This window comes from Mustela lutreola, chromosome 10, assembly GCF_030435805.1.
Source record: "Mustela lutreola isolate mMusLut2 chromosome 10, mMusLut2.pri, whole genome shotgun sequence".
Classification (NCBI taxonomy): Eukaryota; Metazoa; Chordata; class Mammalia; order Carnivora; family Mustelidae; genus Mustela; species Mustela lutreola.
In genome coordinates, this window is record NC_081299.1 from 51,695,461 (window position 1) to 51,710,025 (window position 14,565).

The following is a 14,565-nucleotide window of genomic DNA, read 5'->3' on the forward strand; positions in this document are numbered from 1 at the left end:
ATCAGTCTCCCTGCTTGGCAGGAGACCTGCTTCTCCCTCTCCCACTCCCCCTGCTTGTGTTCATTCTCTCACTGTGTCTCTGTCAGATAAATAAATACATCTTTAAAAAGTAAAATAAGGAGACCCAAAATAATAATGATAACAACAATAGCAACAAGTATTCAACAACTGCCATCATTAGTAAAAAGTTATTTTATTAAAAAGTTAGATAATACTTGTAAAAGGGTTCTTTCAATTATGTAACAATATAAGGTATTACTCCTATTTCCATTTACACCAAAGAAAGATGGTTAAATTAATCATTTGTTCAAGGTCATCCAGTAAGTGGCAGAGATGGGATTAGGACTCAGGTCCCCTTCTTCTTGAGCATTGCCACAGTAGAATCCAGAAGGTAATGAGACAGTGGTGCACGTAAGGTCACAGAATTGGGACCTATGACCCTAAGCTCTGTCATAAATCCTGTAGTTCCATTCATTGGTATTATGCCTCTTCTTCCTATATTACTGCTCTTTTCGTTTGACTGCTTCCTACTTGTTTTTTCCTCTTATCTTCTACCATAATCAACTTGTTTCCTCTTAAAATTCTTCTTTCTCCATTGTTCTCACTTCTATGGCAGAGGATCTAACTTAGATTAGTAATATGTAACATGGAGGGTCATAAACAAAGAACTTTGAAACCACTGTACTGGGAATTAATTTATTTCTCAAGTAGGACGCAACATGAAAGAGCTCTCTTTCTCTGAATGTTCGAGTTTGTTTATCTGATCCTTTCTATAAGCTGCTGTTTGTATGACAAGGAAAAAAAAGTTCCATTAATGGAATATTGGAATAAGCAGTTTTTCAGTTATTGGGAGGAGCTGATACCTTGTTTGTGTTTAGACTCACTGAGTTTGGACTGATACCAAAAAAATGAACCAGTGATCTATATGGAGACCTTACTGGCTGTTTTTTATTTGTTTGTTTAGCTACCCCAAAGATCAGATAGATATAATGTGTTTATATTTTTCACAAGAATTGAAATTCTGTTTCCTAAGATTAAAATATTTTTTCTTTATCATTTTAGACCTGTCTGCTTAGTTTTAAGTGAAATTCCTTTTATGTCTACTTGGTTTTTACTTGTGTCAACATTTAGGTGAGTCAAACCCATATTTATATATTTTCAGTATAGTTATCATAAACTATTTAAAAATTTTTTACAAAGTGATTATGTTTTGAATTAGCAATTCTCTTTTGATATTTTTTTCTGTTATCCCTTACAGTATGCTACCTCTTCTGTTGAAGGATGAACTCCTAATCCCCTCAGTTGTGACAACGATGGCATTTTTTATAGCTTGTGCAACTTCTTTTTCAATATTTGAAAAGACTTCTGAAGAAGAACTGCAATTGAAATCCTTTTCCATTTCTGTTAGGAAATACCTTCCATGTTTTACATTTCTTCCCAGAATTATACAATATTTGGTAAGTTGTTCAGTTTCTTTTTTGTTTGTTTAGAGAGAGTGCTGTGGGCAGAGGGAGAGAGAGAATCTTAGGCAGGCGTCATGCCCAGTGAGGAGTCCAACATGGGGCTCAGTCTCACAACCTTGAGATCATGACCTGAGCTGAAATTAATAGCTGGCCATGAGTTGTTTAGTTTTTAAGGAATGGCACTTAGCATGCCACTATTTAAAAAAAAAAAAAAAAAAGTAATATCTTTCTCTTATAGCTTTTTTGAGATCTAATACACATAAATTCAGCCATAAAATCCACCCATTTAAAGTGTGCAATTTGGTGATTTTAAGTATGTACATAGAGTTGTACAACCATGATCACAATCTAATTTTAGATTATTTCCATCACCCCAAAAAGGAACCCTCTTTCCATTAGCACCCATTTCCCATTCTACCCTAAACTCTAGCATTGGACAGCCAGTAATATACTTTCTATACCTATGTATTTACCAATCTGGACATTTCATATAAATGTTATGTATTAGTTTGCTTTGCCATAGCAAAATACCACAGACTGGGGGGCTTAATAACAGAAATGTATTTTCATATAGTTCTGGAGGCTAGAAATCCAAAAGCAAGGTGCCTTATCACAGTTTCTGGTTGAGGCCTCTAATTCTGGGTTATAGGCAACTTTGCCTCATATGGCCTCTTCTTTGTGTGGGCGTGTAGAGCATTCTGTGGTGCCTCTAATCCTTATAAGAACACTAGTCCTATCAAATTAGGACTCCACCCTTACAACCTCAATTTAATATTAATTTAACCTTCCTAAAGTTTCTGTCTCCAAATGCATTCACATTGGAGGGTAGGGCTATAACATGAATTTTGTGGGGACATAATTCAGACTGTAACATGGAATCATAGAAAATGTAGTCGGGACACCTGGGTGGCTCTGTAGAGCGTCAGAGGGAGAAGCAGGATCCCTGCTGAGCAGGGAGTCTGATATGGGACTCCGTCCCAAAACTCTGGGATCATGACCTGAGTTGCTAAGCCAACTGAGCCACCCAGGCACCCTGAAGGGGTGACTAGAAAAGCAATTTTGCTTGAAAAGGAATTCTTATCTTTTTCTTTCAGCAATTTGAATGTCATCCATCCCACTGCCTTGTGGCCTCAGTGTTTTCTAAGAGGTCAGCTGTTAATCTTATTAAGGGTAGCTTGCACTTGTAGTTTTAGGTGCTTATTACATATCCATTTGAGTCTGGAGTTTAGGGGAGAGAGGTCCAGGCTGGAGACAGTAAGTTGAGTCTTTGGCATTGAGATAATAATTAGTCATGTCACAGATGAGCTCACCAAAGGTGTGAATATATTAGACGACTAAGTACTGAGCCTTGGGATATTACAGTGCTCAGAGGTAGGGGACATGAGAAGTAACCAGCAAAGTTGTCTGAGAAGGATTAACTGTTGAGATGGGAAGAACCCAGAAGAGTCTGGTGTTATGGAATTCAAGTGAAGGAAGTGTTTCAAGGAGATTAGAGGCATATGCACCTTCAGAAGCTGTTGAGAAATCAAATAAGGCAATAAGAAATAACCACTGGATTTAGTACAGTGGAGATCATTATGGATCTTTGGCCAGGGCAGTTTGATTGGAGCAGCTGAGGTAAAAATCTTAATTCATGTGGATTCAGTAAAGAATGGGAAGGGAATTGGATACAGTAAGTTAAGTAAACTCCTCTGGGAAACTTTGCTGTAAACAGAAGTAGACAAATGGGGTAATAGCTGGAGTTTGTTTAAAGCAGGAGGAACTTTACGGTGCCTGGGTCCCTCAGTTGGTTAAGTGTCTGCCTTCGGCTCAGGTTATGATCCTGGGGTCAAGCCCCACATTGGGCTCCCTGATAAACAGGGAGTCTGCTTCTCTTTCTGCCCCTCACCCTGCTCGTGCTCTCCCTCTCTCAAATGAATAAATAAAATATTTAAAATAAAATAAAAAGTAATAAAGCAGGAGGAATTTCAACATGCCCCTCAATGCTGATTCAGGATCATGGTGTCATGACATTTCAACCAGTCCCATATTTCTTGTTTGAAACTTTTTTTTTTTAAGATTTTCTTTAAGGTGGAGAGGGGGAGGAGCAGGGCGGGGGGGGGGGGGGGAGAATGAGGGGTAAAGAATCTCAAGCAAACTGAGCTGAGTGGAAAGCCTGATGCGAGACTCTATCTCACAACCCTGAGATCATGACCTAAGCCAAAACCAAGAGTTGGATGCTTAATTGACTGAGCCATGAAAATGTCCCTTGAGTTTGAAACTTTAAATTTGATGGTTTCACTTCAGAAGTTTTCACTTTTCACTAAGGTTGACAGGGATTTTCCCTTTGGAGGATATTTATACCGTTTATACCTATTTGTGAGCCTTTTTAGTTATTATCCTTCCCAGGCTTCTATCTGGAATAAGTACTACATTACTCTATTCGGATCTTTAAATCCTGTTATAATATAGACATTAAAACAGTTTTTAGGGTTCCATTTATGTCCCGCCTCCTTCTTGAAAGTCACTATGATTTCTGACTGTTTGCTTTCTCCACTTACTTAAGCAGCTTCTGTGTACTTATGTGCTATGCCAAGATAAAATGAATAAGATCTGTCTGGTCCTTGTCTTAAAGGAGCTCACAGTCTAGAGCTAAACGGTCCAATATGGTAGGAGTGCCTGGGTGCCTCTGTTGATTAGGTATGATTCTTGATTTCGGCTCAGGTAATGATCTCAGGGTCCTGGGATCGAGCCCTGCTTGGGGCTCTGTGCTCAGCAGGGAGTCTGCTTGTGGTTCTTTCCTCTTTTCCTCTCCCCTTCTCCCTTCTTTGTATGTACACTCTCTCGCTCAGATAATAAATAATCTTTAAAAAAAAAAACCTGTCCAATACAGTAGCCACTAGACACATTAAAAATTTAGACTTAGTAAAATTAAATAAAATAAAAAATTCAGCTCAGCCACAATAAGCATATTTTGCCTGCTCAGTGACCACCATGTGTGGTTAGCAGTTATTCTCTTGATGTACACAGGCATAGAACTTTCCCATCATTGTACAAAGTTCTGTTGTACAGTGCACTAGTCTAAAGAAAACTGACTGCTACACAATTACAATCAATGAAGTATCTTTACTATTCATTTTGTCATTTAATAAAATATCACCTTGTGATTTTATTTAATTAGTTCCTCCATTCCCCTAATTAAACTGAAAACTCTTTGAGGCAAGATTACATTTTCTTTCATATGCTCCACCCTGACTTACTGCAGCATTAGACCATCGAAAGTGTTCCATGAATATGAAATATAATTTTCTATTTGCCATGGACGGCTTTTTTATAGACAGGTTCTTAGATTAGCTTAGAACTTTATATCCTTATAGGGACTCAAGGTCCTGGAGCATACCCTGAATTTAACCCTGACTAGCAATATTGTCTATTCCAGGTAACTTTCATTAGTATGTGGGTGGTATTAAGTATGAAAGGTATCCTGAGGCTTTGGCTATACATGGGAATCACTTGGTAAGCTTTTAAATCCTAAGACCTACGCCAGAAACTCTGATTTAATTGTTCTGAAGTGTGGTCTGGCATTGAGGTTTTTATACCTACCCCCCAAATGGTTCTAACATGTGGCCTAGGTTGAGATCCACCAGTAGAAGAGATTGGACCCCCCACCCCTCACCTTCAGTTCTGCTCACTTACAGCTATAAGTAAATGTTACCAGTGCATTTAAATTCTGTCTTTTATATTACTCAATAATGTTTTTTTCCCTCCTTACAGTTTCTTACCTCAGTCTTCACTATGGTACTTCTGACACTGATAACTGTCACACTGGAACCTCCTCAGAAATTACCGGACTTATTTTCTGTATTGGTTTGTTTTTTATCCTGCTTGAACTTCCTGTTCTTCTTGGTATATTTTAACATTATAATCATGTGGGATTCCAAAAATGGAAGAAATCCGAAGAAAACCAACTAGCTTTATTTCCACAAATAAACATGAAAATATTAACAGTGCTGAAAGTTTTTTTTGAACTTTTTTGCTACATATAAATGAAATTATCATTTTGAGAATCACAAAAGTTATAGGGAAAAAATGGCGACAAGTCATTGTTGTCTATATACAAAGTAAATGTATATGGGGACCCAAGCCCAGTGGAGACTTTTATTTTCTAACTGTGGAGTGGTCAAGACATATTGTAGTTTTATTAATGTTTAGTTATCCAAGTGGGAAAAGGCCCTTAATCCCAGTGTTTACTCAGGGAATGTACCACTACAGTTTGTTGTCTTAAAAAGAGATCTGCAAATCCAGTGAGCTTACTGGAAGAATCCAGCCCTTCTTTTTAAAGGAAATCACTACTTTTGGTATATAAATTTAGTTTTCCTTACATTTTAGAATGCAAGTAATGTGTATTTCATTCTTTACAAATTATATCTCAGGGATTAAATTTGTGATGATCTTTTTAATTACTGTGAGAAGGCAATTTATAGGCTTAATGTTTGAACATGCCTTATTACATGTGTAAATTTGATTTCTTTATAACAAGGCAGAGAAATTAGACCATATTCTTATTTCAAAAATGCTGATCTACTTGAATGTAATTAATCGGTGAATTTTACTGAATTTAAGTGGTTTGAGTGATTTTTTTTTTAAATTACTCATGATCACTAGTTCTAAACTTCCAGGATCATTCTGTTCAAGTTAAATAGTTTTATACAGGATTTCATCCTTTTGATCTTTTTTGAGTGGTTTAAGATTACCACTTCCATAAGCATTGATTCATATCATGTTTCATGTTAACTTGGCTCTGTTAATAACATATCATTCTATATTAGGAGAAGCTCATCTCTGCTATCATATTCAATTGGTAAAAATAATATATCCTATCTATGTTATAGTTTTTTATGTAAAGATTATTCTTTTGGGAGGGCAGGGGAAAAAAGATGTGTTTTCTTCAGTTTCTGTGGTAAGAATAAAACAATTATTTTCACATCAACCTATGTTTTTAATGAATATATTTCTTTCGTAAGCCATTCATTAAAGTATCTTGACTAAGTGGTGATGTATTTTAAAACACTGAACACATAGACACAAAGAAAATCTGGTTCTAGACACGGACAGGCTGAAAGAAGGTATATGCTTCTATGTCTGATAAAGGAAGTAGGTTTAGACAAAGCAAAAATCAGGAAGTATTTCTTTCTCAAAGCAAATGTGCATAAGGACTCAAAGGGCAGGTCAGCACAGAAAAGCAGCCTTGAATCACTGCCGAATCAGCAGGAACATCGCTGTCCATGGTCACCATCTATAATCACTGTGCCCAAATGTCAGCATCTTGGCTGGCTGGTGTACTCCTATTTTTTTAGTTTTTATTTTTGTAATAGCATACATGGGTTTAACAAAAGATGTTGATTTAAATCAGTGATGAGAAAGTTCTAACTTCTAAATAACTGGAGCAGAGAAACATTATTTGAAAATAAAAGTATATTGTATAAGTATTAATAAAATAGAATATACCCATATTCAAGGTATCTTATAGGTAAATCCTCTAAATACACATTTTAGATAATTTAGATAATAGTTTACATAATTTAATCATATCAAGTAACTTTGTAGCTTTTATGGAGATGTGCAGCAATTATAAGTCAAGTATCTCTTATATCCATTAGAAACCAATTTAAGAAGAGTCCACTTTGAACTTCGAAGGATTAGGTTCCAGAATACCAAAAATGTCCATTGATGAATTATGATCACAGAAATAGGCAATTCCAAAGTACTTTTCTCAGCTCTACTCAGGGTTATTGGGATGTTTTGATATATTTAAGTAATGCGAACATGCTGAAGATTTTTCAGTTACTTCACCAATATACCTGTTAGGAAATGAACCCTTCTAAGTTATGTTCAAGTTTATTTTAAAGGGAAGGACTGTGTCTGAAAAATAGTATTCTCTGTTACCAATAAACTTAGGCTTGCTTCTTAAAATGAAGAGAACAGGGTGTATGTTCATGTATCAAATATGAAGCAAACAGAAGCCATTTTCCCTTGAGGCGTTAAGGAGGGGAGAAAAATCCTAGATGTAGCATTCTGTCCAAATGATAAACCACAACTAAGTGAATGAAACATTTACAAAAGTCAAGGCAGCCAAAGGAGCCTCTCTGTTCAACAGAAGGAGTAAAAGATGGATAGGATGTAACTAAATAATGGTTGGAGTAACACAGAGGTTTCAAGTCTCAATTGGTCTCTCTTCTGTTATGTTCATTGGAAGATCAGGGCCAAGTGTATCCCCCGCCTTCCTCCATGACGCACCCTCCTCCCCCCCCATATAAACATTAGTTTTGTCTGTGGATCTTTCTGCTTTGTCCTTCATGTGGCCTCCAAGGGTGATAAAGCGAGAGTCATCTGATCTACAATGAAGAGAACTGGGAAATGATTCTTAGCAGACCCAGCTGTTCTGAAAGGCAAAAGCTTAGTGTATCGAGGTCAAACATACAGTAACTGACTTAATAGCATTAAGCACATACCTACATAACTTGGATTACATATGCAACCAATCTACTTCTTAACCCTTTATTTCCTGACTAATATAAGTTTCTTTATATGCTTTGGCTTATATCCTAAGGTTAGTTTGCAATGCTAGAACACAAAGGAATTATCCTTTTTGGTATACTTAGGTAATAGGTGGTCCTGTTAGGACTGTTTCACAAAGTGCTCTTAATATTTAGCAGACTGATTATCTTTAAAATCTTATTTAAATAGTACCAATAAAATCATTACTGAAGGGAATTAGGTTTAGTAGTTACTTGGGTTACTATTTACTATCCATGTCATTTAATAGTTTTTAAAAACTCATTTTAAGAGGTAAGAGGTAAACCTGAAATTTCTCTAAATGGAAAATCAGTTATTTTCAAACTTAAATTTTGTTTCAGATCTTCATATAGTATTTTTATTTACATGATACAATAATGTACAAATTTTGTCAAGACTTATGGCAAGTACCAAGGGAGTAGCATTTTTTTTCCCTGTAGAAATGGTCAAAAAAAAAATACAGAGGTCTTAAAAAAAAGTTATCAATTTGTAACACACCCTGTGATTCCTACTTCCCCTTTATTTTGTGATAGTACGAGGATGATACAAAATAACACCACAGAAAAACAGAAATTGAAATTAATGCTTCAAAATAATTTGGAGGTGATTACATCCCCCATAAAAAGATCTCTTCTTTAAATTCAGTAGAGTCTGCAGTTCAGTTTAAGAACAACTTGTACTGAAAAATACATTCCACAATTTTATAAAAGGAGGTGTGAAAGTTTTAAAACTTGGAAAACAGTTCTTTGGTATAAGCGTAGAAATAACTTAGAGGATAAAAACTCACCCCTGAGATAGTGGCTACGCAATAAACTTCTAGAAAAAATTTAAAAGTTTAAAAAGAATCTAATAGGCATTTGGGGCTTGGAAAATCATTGGAAAAATGATACCTAATTCCACTTGCCATTAAATTTAATCTGAGTTTTAAAACACAGTTTTATTAAAGTGCTATTTTCATAAATGCTTTAAAAATCTATCCACGATCAACTACAAACAAACAAAACAAAACAAAACAAAAACCCAAAACCCCTATCCACAAATGCTAAAAGTCTACAGAAGGGTATGTGATAGAGAATAGAAGTTAATATCCTCGTCTACATGTTGGCTTACATTAAAGGGTCAAGAAGAAATGTATTATTTACATTGAGATTATCTACTGGTGTGTGTAGAAAGTTTAAATTAGCTGCAAGAAATTTTATCTAGACCCGCACCTGCCTAGTGCTATGATCTGGTATTTACTGGGCAGATTAATTACAAACATTTCTTCTGTTCCTTTAAATATGATCAGGCAGATGCAGAAGTTGGTGTTCATAGTAAGTGCATTTCTTTTAAATGCCTGTAGGATATAAAAGATGATTATTAAATCAAGAATTAGATTCCACATTAACATGCATCTCATACACTACTTAAATGATTTAAACACCCATTTACCAGGTAATCTGTACCTCGTTTAGATACTGGTAATCTCTCATTTGCTTATTTTGGGGTCTTCTAACAAGATTCACCTTCACAAATAATTGTCAATAGGGCTTACTCAGACACCACACTCTTTATGTGAAGATGGATCGTGAGGTACTTCTCAGATATTTCTAAAACTCCTACATGATCTACTTGCTGAAAACACCAAAATCTACATGCCTTTTGTCTGTAAGCCTTCAGGGCCTTTCAGCAGGTGTTTCCTCCAACAGCTGCCCCCCAAAAAAAGAGACCGTATTTACTGGCATTCCTATTCAGAGTATGTCCCTCTAGGGCCTCCTAGTGGTGGCAGAAGTTCTTGCCGTTTGGATTAGGACCTCTGTGAGAGGAAGTCTTCAGCCATTGGCAAATGATGGCATATTTCCCATAGGGTACATGGACCTTTCACTCCTGAAATACCCCTTCCATGCTTACATTGGCAGCTATTAAGTAATGCATGGTAGGCTCCTATATTTCCCTATTCATGAGAGTCCACCCTAGAAGAAGGCAGGTTGCCAACTTGACAACCACCAATGCTTGCCAATTTGAGTTTGCTCTGAATTCCTGTAGAAGATTTTAAGCACTCTAGTGTTCACTTAATATCCCTATGGGTTACTGATACACAGTTATCAGATCTAATGACAATATTATACAGGAGAGTAAGACTAGTTACTATGGGAGAGGTGCTAGTTAAGTTCATTTTGTACAATCCCACAAGGTAAATATCAGTCTCATTTTATAATTAAGGTTTCGGGGGAACTGAGTGCCTTGTTAAGGCCACAGTGCTAAGTAGATAACAGAGCTGGTGCTGGATATGTAATCCAAATCCTCTCCTCTGTTATAATTCCAGAGCATTGCAAAAGAGTTTCATCAATTGATCAGGGCTGCTAGAAATGTGTTGAGAAAGATTCTAACGCCAAATTCAGGACCCACCAAAAACAAATACTGTGATCAATGTCATGTGGACAAGGAGTTTATTTGAAAGATCCAGCTTTCTTTCTTTCTTTTTTTTTTTTTTTTTTTTTTTGAAGATTTTATTTATTTATTTGACAGAGATCACAAGTAGACAGAGAGGCAGGTAGAGAGAGAGGGAGGAGGAAGCAGGCTCCCCGCTGAGCAGAGCCCGATGCGGGGCTTGATCCCAGGACCCTGAGATCATGACCCGAGCTGAAGGCAGAGGCCTTAACCCACTGAGCCACCCAGGTGCCCCCAAAGATCCAGCTCTCTCCTTGGGTTCAAGATTGAGATTCACAGGGTTCAAGATTTAGACTTAGTGTGGGAGAGAGAAGGCTTCACTTCTGCCTGAGGCCCACTCCATATCAGTTACCCTAAGCTTCTGTCGGAGGGCCTCCCATGTTGGAAGTTAATTTCTCCACTAATTAAGTTGACACTTTGATTCTAAATGGATTCATCCTTTTTTGTGCTTGCTATTGCCCAGAATCCTAGAAAGAAGAGGGGTCTGAACCTGTATTGCTTACCATAGCTTGCCTTATTATCATTTCATGTATAGAATATAAATCTTGGATCTTCAGCTTGATCACTAGGTTTAAAAGGTTGGCATAATGCAAGTGCTACCTTTATACTAAGGCTCACACTTTTGTTAACCAAGTTATTTATCCAGTTGTTTCTAGATATATTACTCCAGTATCTCCTGCAGTATCCCCTGTTAATATTAGCCTACCATGCGCCCTCCAGTCCTTTGCTGGTCTTTGTCCTGTCTGTGGCCTACAGGTTGCCGCCTCTCTTACTCACACTCTCTCTTATTCTAACATTATTTTATAATAGTTTGCTTGTTAAAGGCTCTGGGAATGAATCTGGGGTATTTCTCCCCCCTGAACAATAAAGGTCAGGAGGAATAATCACTTAAGTGTGAGAGAGGACAGGAACTGACGTAGATGGGGAAGTTGGGCACAATGGTATTAGGAGTACTGTGCTTGTCAAAGGTTTTTTGAGCACAGGACAAAATCAGTTAGACAGCTATGACAAATGCACAAAAAAGGAACAATGAGAGAACATGGAACAGAGGGATCTGAAGAAGTCTAATGCAAGGTGAGTCATAAGCAGATTCTGAAAGATGGGTAAATTTTTTACAGTGACGGGGGAAAACATGTTAAGCAGAGGAAACACAAGAACAAAGATAAGGGAATGAGAAAGTTTCTCTCTGAGGAGTGTGTCTGGAGAATGGTACATAATCTGGAGAGATTAAGGACCAAGGACAAGGTAAGCTGTGGTCACATTAGGAAGAGTTCTGAATGTTAGTATAAATTTGGATTTTACTGTGAATATGATAGAGTGATATCTTCTTAAGCATAATTTTTTCAGTAGCAGGCCAGGCTGTAGGGATAAGGGACCGAGGGGCAGAGAGGCAGAGAGGCAGGTTACAATGGGGAGGATAAATATAAATTTGGATTTTACTGTGAATATGGTAGAGTGATATCTTCTTAAGCATAATTTGTTCAATAGCAGGACAAGCTGTAGGGAAAAGAGACCAATAAGCAGAGGCAGGTTACAGTGGGGAGGATAATCTGGATGAGAGGCCAGTACAGTACAAGGGGCATGTACAGGGGGCATGGAAGGGAGAGGTAAACATTTTTAGAAGGGAGCTGACCTGGCAGCAGTTGCACATGGGGGCACAAAAAAGGGAGAGAATTTTGAGGTTGTAAGCCTTATCACTGGATGAATGTAATCCCTACAAAAGTAGAATGAGTTAGAATTTGGGGAGGAAATGATGAAATCAATTTTCTTAGGGGACAATATATGGCAGCTGAGATTGTGGGTTTATAGCTCAGGAAGGTCAAAGTCGATTTGGAAACTATCAATTCCACTAAGGTAAGAACTAAAGTCAAGGAATGGGTACGATCATGAAGAAAGTGCCCAAAATAAGAAAACACAGTCAAATGAGCCCAGAGAAATGCCTCAAAGGTTTAGTCCAATTTCATTTCATTGTTATTTCTCTACTGCTTTCCACAAAAAGGGAAGCTGAGAGGTGGGTCAACCTTCATTCCTGCAAGTTTTTTGTAAATACTACTCATATTAAAGACTCAGAATAACACCCCTAACATTCTAATTTTTATTAGACTCCAGGAACACAAAGCTATTCTCAGTACTCTAAGTTCTCCAAAGTTCACAAATGAGACCATAATATACTAAATGTGTATGTTATTAGCCAGATGAATAACAGTCACTATGTATTTATGATAGCCATCTAATAGTTGTCTGTGGACTGCCATGGACCAGAAATTTTCCACAAAATGTTTAACCCTATGACGAGTACATGTGTTTATGTATATATATTAGATCCTTACTATTTCATAGGAACTAAAACCTTTGACTGGCAGTGAAGCCTGACAATCATAGTTTACTATTGTGAGTGGGCAAAGCAAAGGCTCTGATACCAGCCTACTCAGGTTAGCCTCCTGGCTCTGTTTCTGAGGTAATTCTAGGACAAGGTTATTAACCTTTTTGTGCCTCAGTTTCCTAACTATAAAATAAAGACAATAACTGTATATCACACACATTGTTGAAAAGGTTGAGTGTAGCCTGTAGTAGTACCTGGCACGCTGGCAGTGCTTAGTAAGTATCAGTTATTATTATAAACTATTATTTGTTGTGTACAACAGAATAAACATTATAATGAATGAAAAGTGACACAATTTTGTACATAAGATGCTTTGCAAATATTTTGAAAACTGTTAGTTAGGAAGCTAATACTAATCATTTGAAATACCATTTCCAAAGAAATGTATTTTCAGTATAGAATTTATTTTGCTTTAATTTGTTTCTAAGAGATAGCAGGCAACATGGGGTTAGCGTCTAAGAATCTTAATTGGAATATCACTGCCACTAAGTCTGGGATAGTCTAGTTCTTAATGCAAACCTTCAGTTACAGGCACATTAGACACTAATATCACATTATGACTCATACTGCTTCTAGCTAATGCTATAAATGTATCATTTTTTACTTATATTGCTGAATCTACAGGGAACTGTTTTGAAGGAAAGATACAACTAATTAATATATAATTATTTACTTAATTCAGCAAATTTCCAAATTCATAGACTTGTATCTCATTCAGTTACATGTGTCCTACAGAAACTATAATCCACCTGTCAGTACCTAATTAGTTATTTATACTAAAGGTGCTAAATTAAGAGCTCTCTATACAACTCACCTAAATATATGTGCTTTTTCACTTTTAAAGCTAGGCTGATGAGCTCTACAGTTCTTTTTAACCAGCCTCTCATTCACATATCTTGTCAGATTATCCTATTATTTATAAAAATAGATTAAATGTAATTTCAAAAACACCTCCAAAGCTCATGTCCTTATTTTCTTCATAGACAGTATCAAATTTGATAATATAAATAAAATGTTTCCATCTGAACAAAACAGTGAAATTTAACAAGGCTAACCTTTATTAGAATGGTGAAAGCCTACCTTAGTTTAAAATGCCCTTAAGGAATTCATAGCTGTCAAGATGATACAATCCTATAAGAAAAAAATATTTTTTTCAGAAAACAGTTCAAAGTAAGTTGTCACAGTATATGATGTAGAATAAATGCTGAATCAAATGAAATTAAAGAACCTAAAGCTTTATTTAACCTTACAAATAGCTTTGGAGTTATAAATTCTCATTTCAACATCTTACCAATTTGCCCAATTCTCTTTCAGAATGTACATTTAAGAATTTAGGATAAAAAGTGCCAAAAAGACTTTATTATTATTATGTATGCTTATGCTTTGTTAAAATTATTTCTCTTTGGTGACTGATTCTACAATACCGAGGGCAGGACTATCTATGTTTGCCTTGTTCATTACTGTATCCCCAGTGCTAGAAAAGGGCCTGGCTCATCATAGGCATTCAGTAAATATTAAATGGATGAGGCACGGAAGGAGATCATAATTTTTTTCCTAAATTTTATTTATTTATTTGACAAAGAAAGAGAGATCACAAGTAGGCAGAGAGGCAGGCAGGGCGGGGTGGGGGAGCAGGCTCCAGGCCGAGCAGAGAGCCCAATGCGGGGCTCGATCCCAGAACCCTGAGATCATGACCTGAGCTGAAGGCAGTGGCCTAAATCACTGAGTCACCCA

The 14,565-nt window shown here is 36.7% G+C and overlaps 2 protein-coding genes across 3 annotated transcripts in view; one reads left to right on the forward strand and one right to left on the reverse strand.

Moving 5' to 3' along the window:
- Nucleotides 1–6,432, forward strand: part of ALG6 (ALG6 alpha-1,3-glucosyltransferase) — a 68,268-nt gene extending 61,836 nt beyond the window's left edge. Inside the window, exons 13-15 of the mRNA XM_059138233.1 lie at nucleotides 1,063–1,131; nucleotides 1,259–1,457; nucleotides 5,217–6,432. Of these exons, the coding sequence (XP_058994216.1) occupies nucleotides 1,063–1,131; nucleotides 1,259–1,457; nucleotides 5,217–5,414 (466 nt within the window). The 3' untranslated portion in view covers nucleotides 5,415–6,432. The remainder of the gene's footprint in view (nucleotides 1–1,062; nucleotides 1,132–1,258; nucleotides 1,458–5,216) is intronic.
- Nucleotides 5,396–14,565, reverse strand: part of ITGB3BP (integrin subunit beta 3 binding protein) — a 71,840-nt gene continuing 62,670 nt past the window's right edge. For both annotated transcript variants that reach the window (XM_059138236.1, XM_059138234.1), the window contains 2 exons: nucleotides 13,912–13,962; nucleotides 5,396–9,354 (listed from right to left, as the gene is read on the reverse strand). In XM_059138236.1, the coding sequence (XP_058994219.1) occupies nucleotides 13,913–13,962 (50 nt within the window). In that variant the 3' untranslated portion in view covers nucleotides 5,396–9,354; nucleotide 13,912. The remainder of the gene's footprint in view (nucleotides 9,355–13,911; nucleotides 13,963–14,565) is intronic.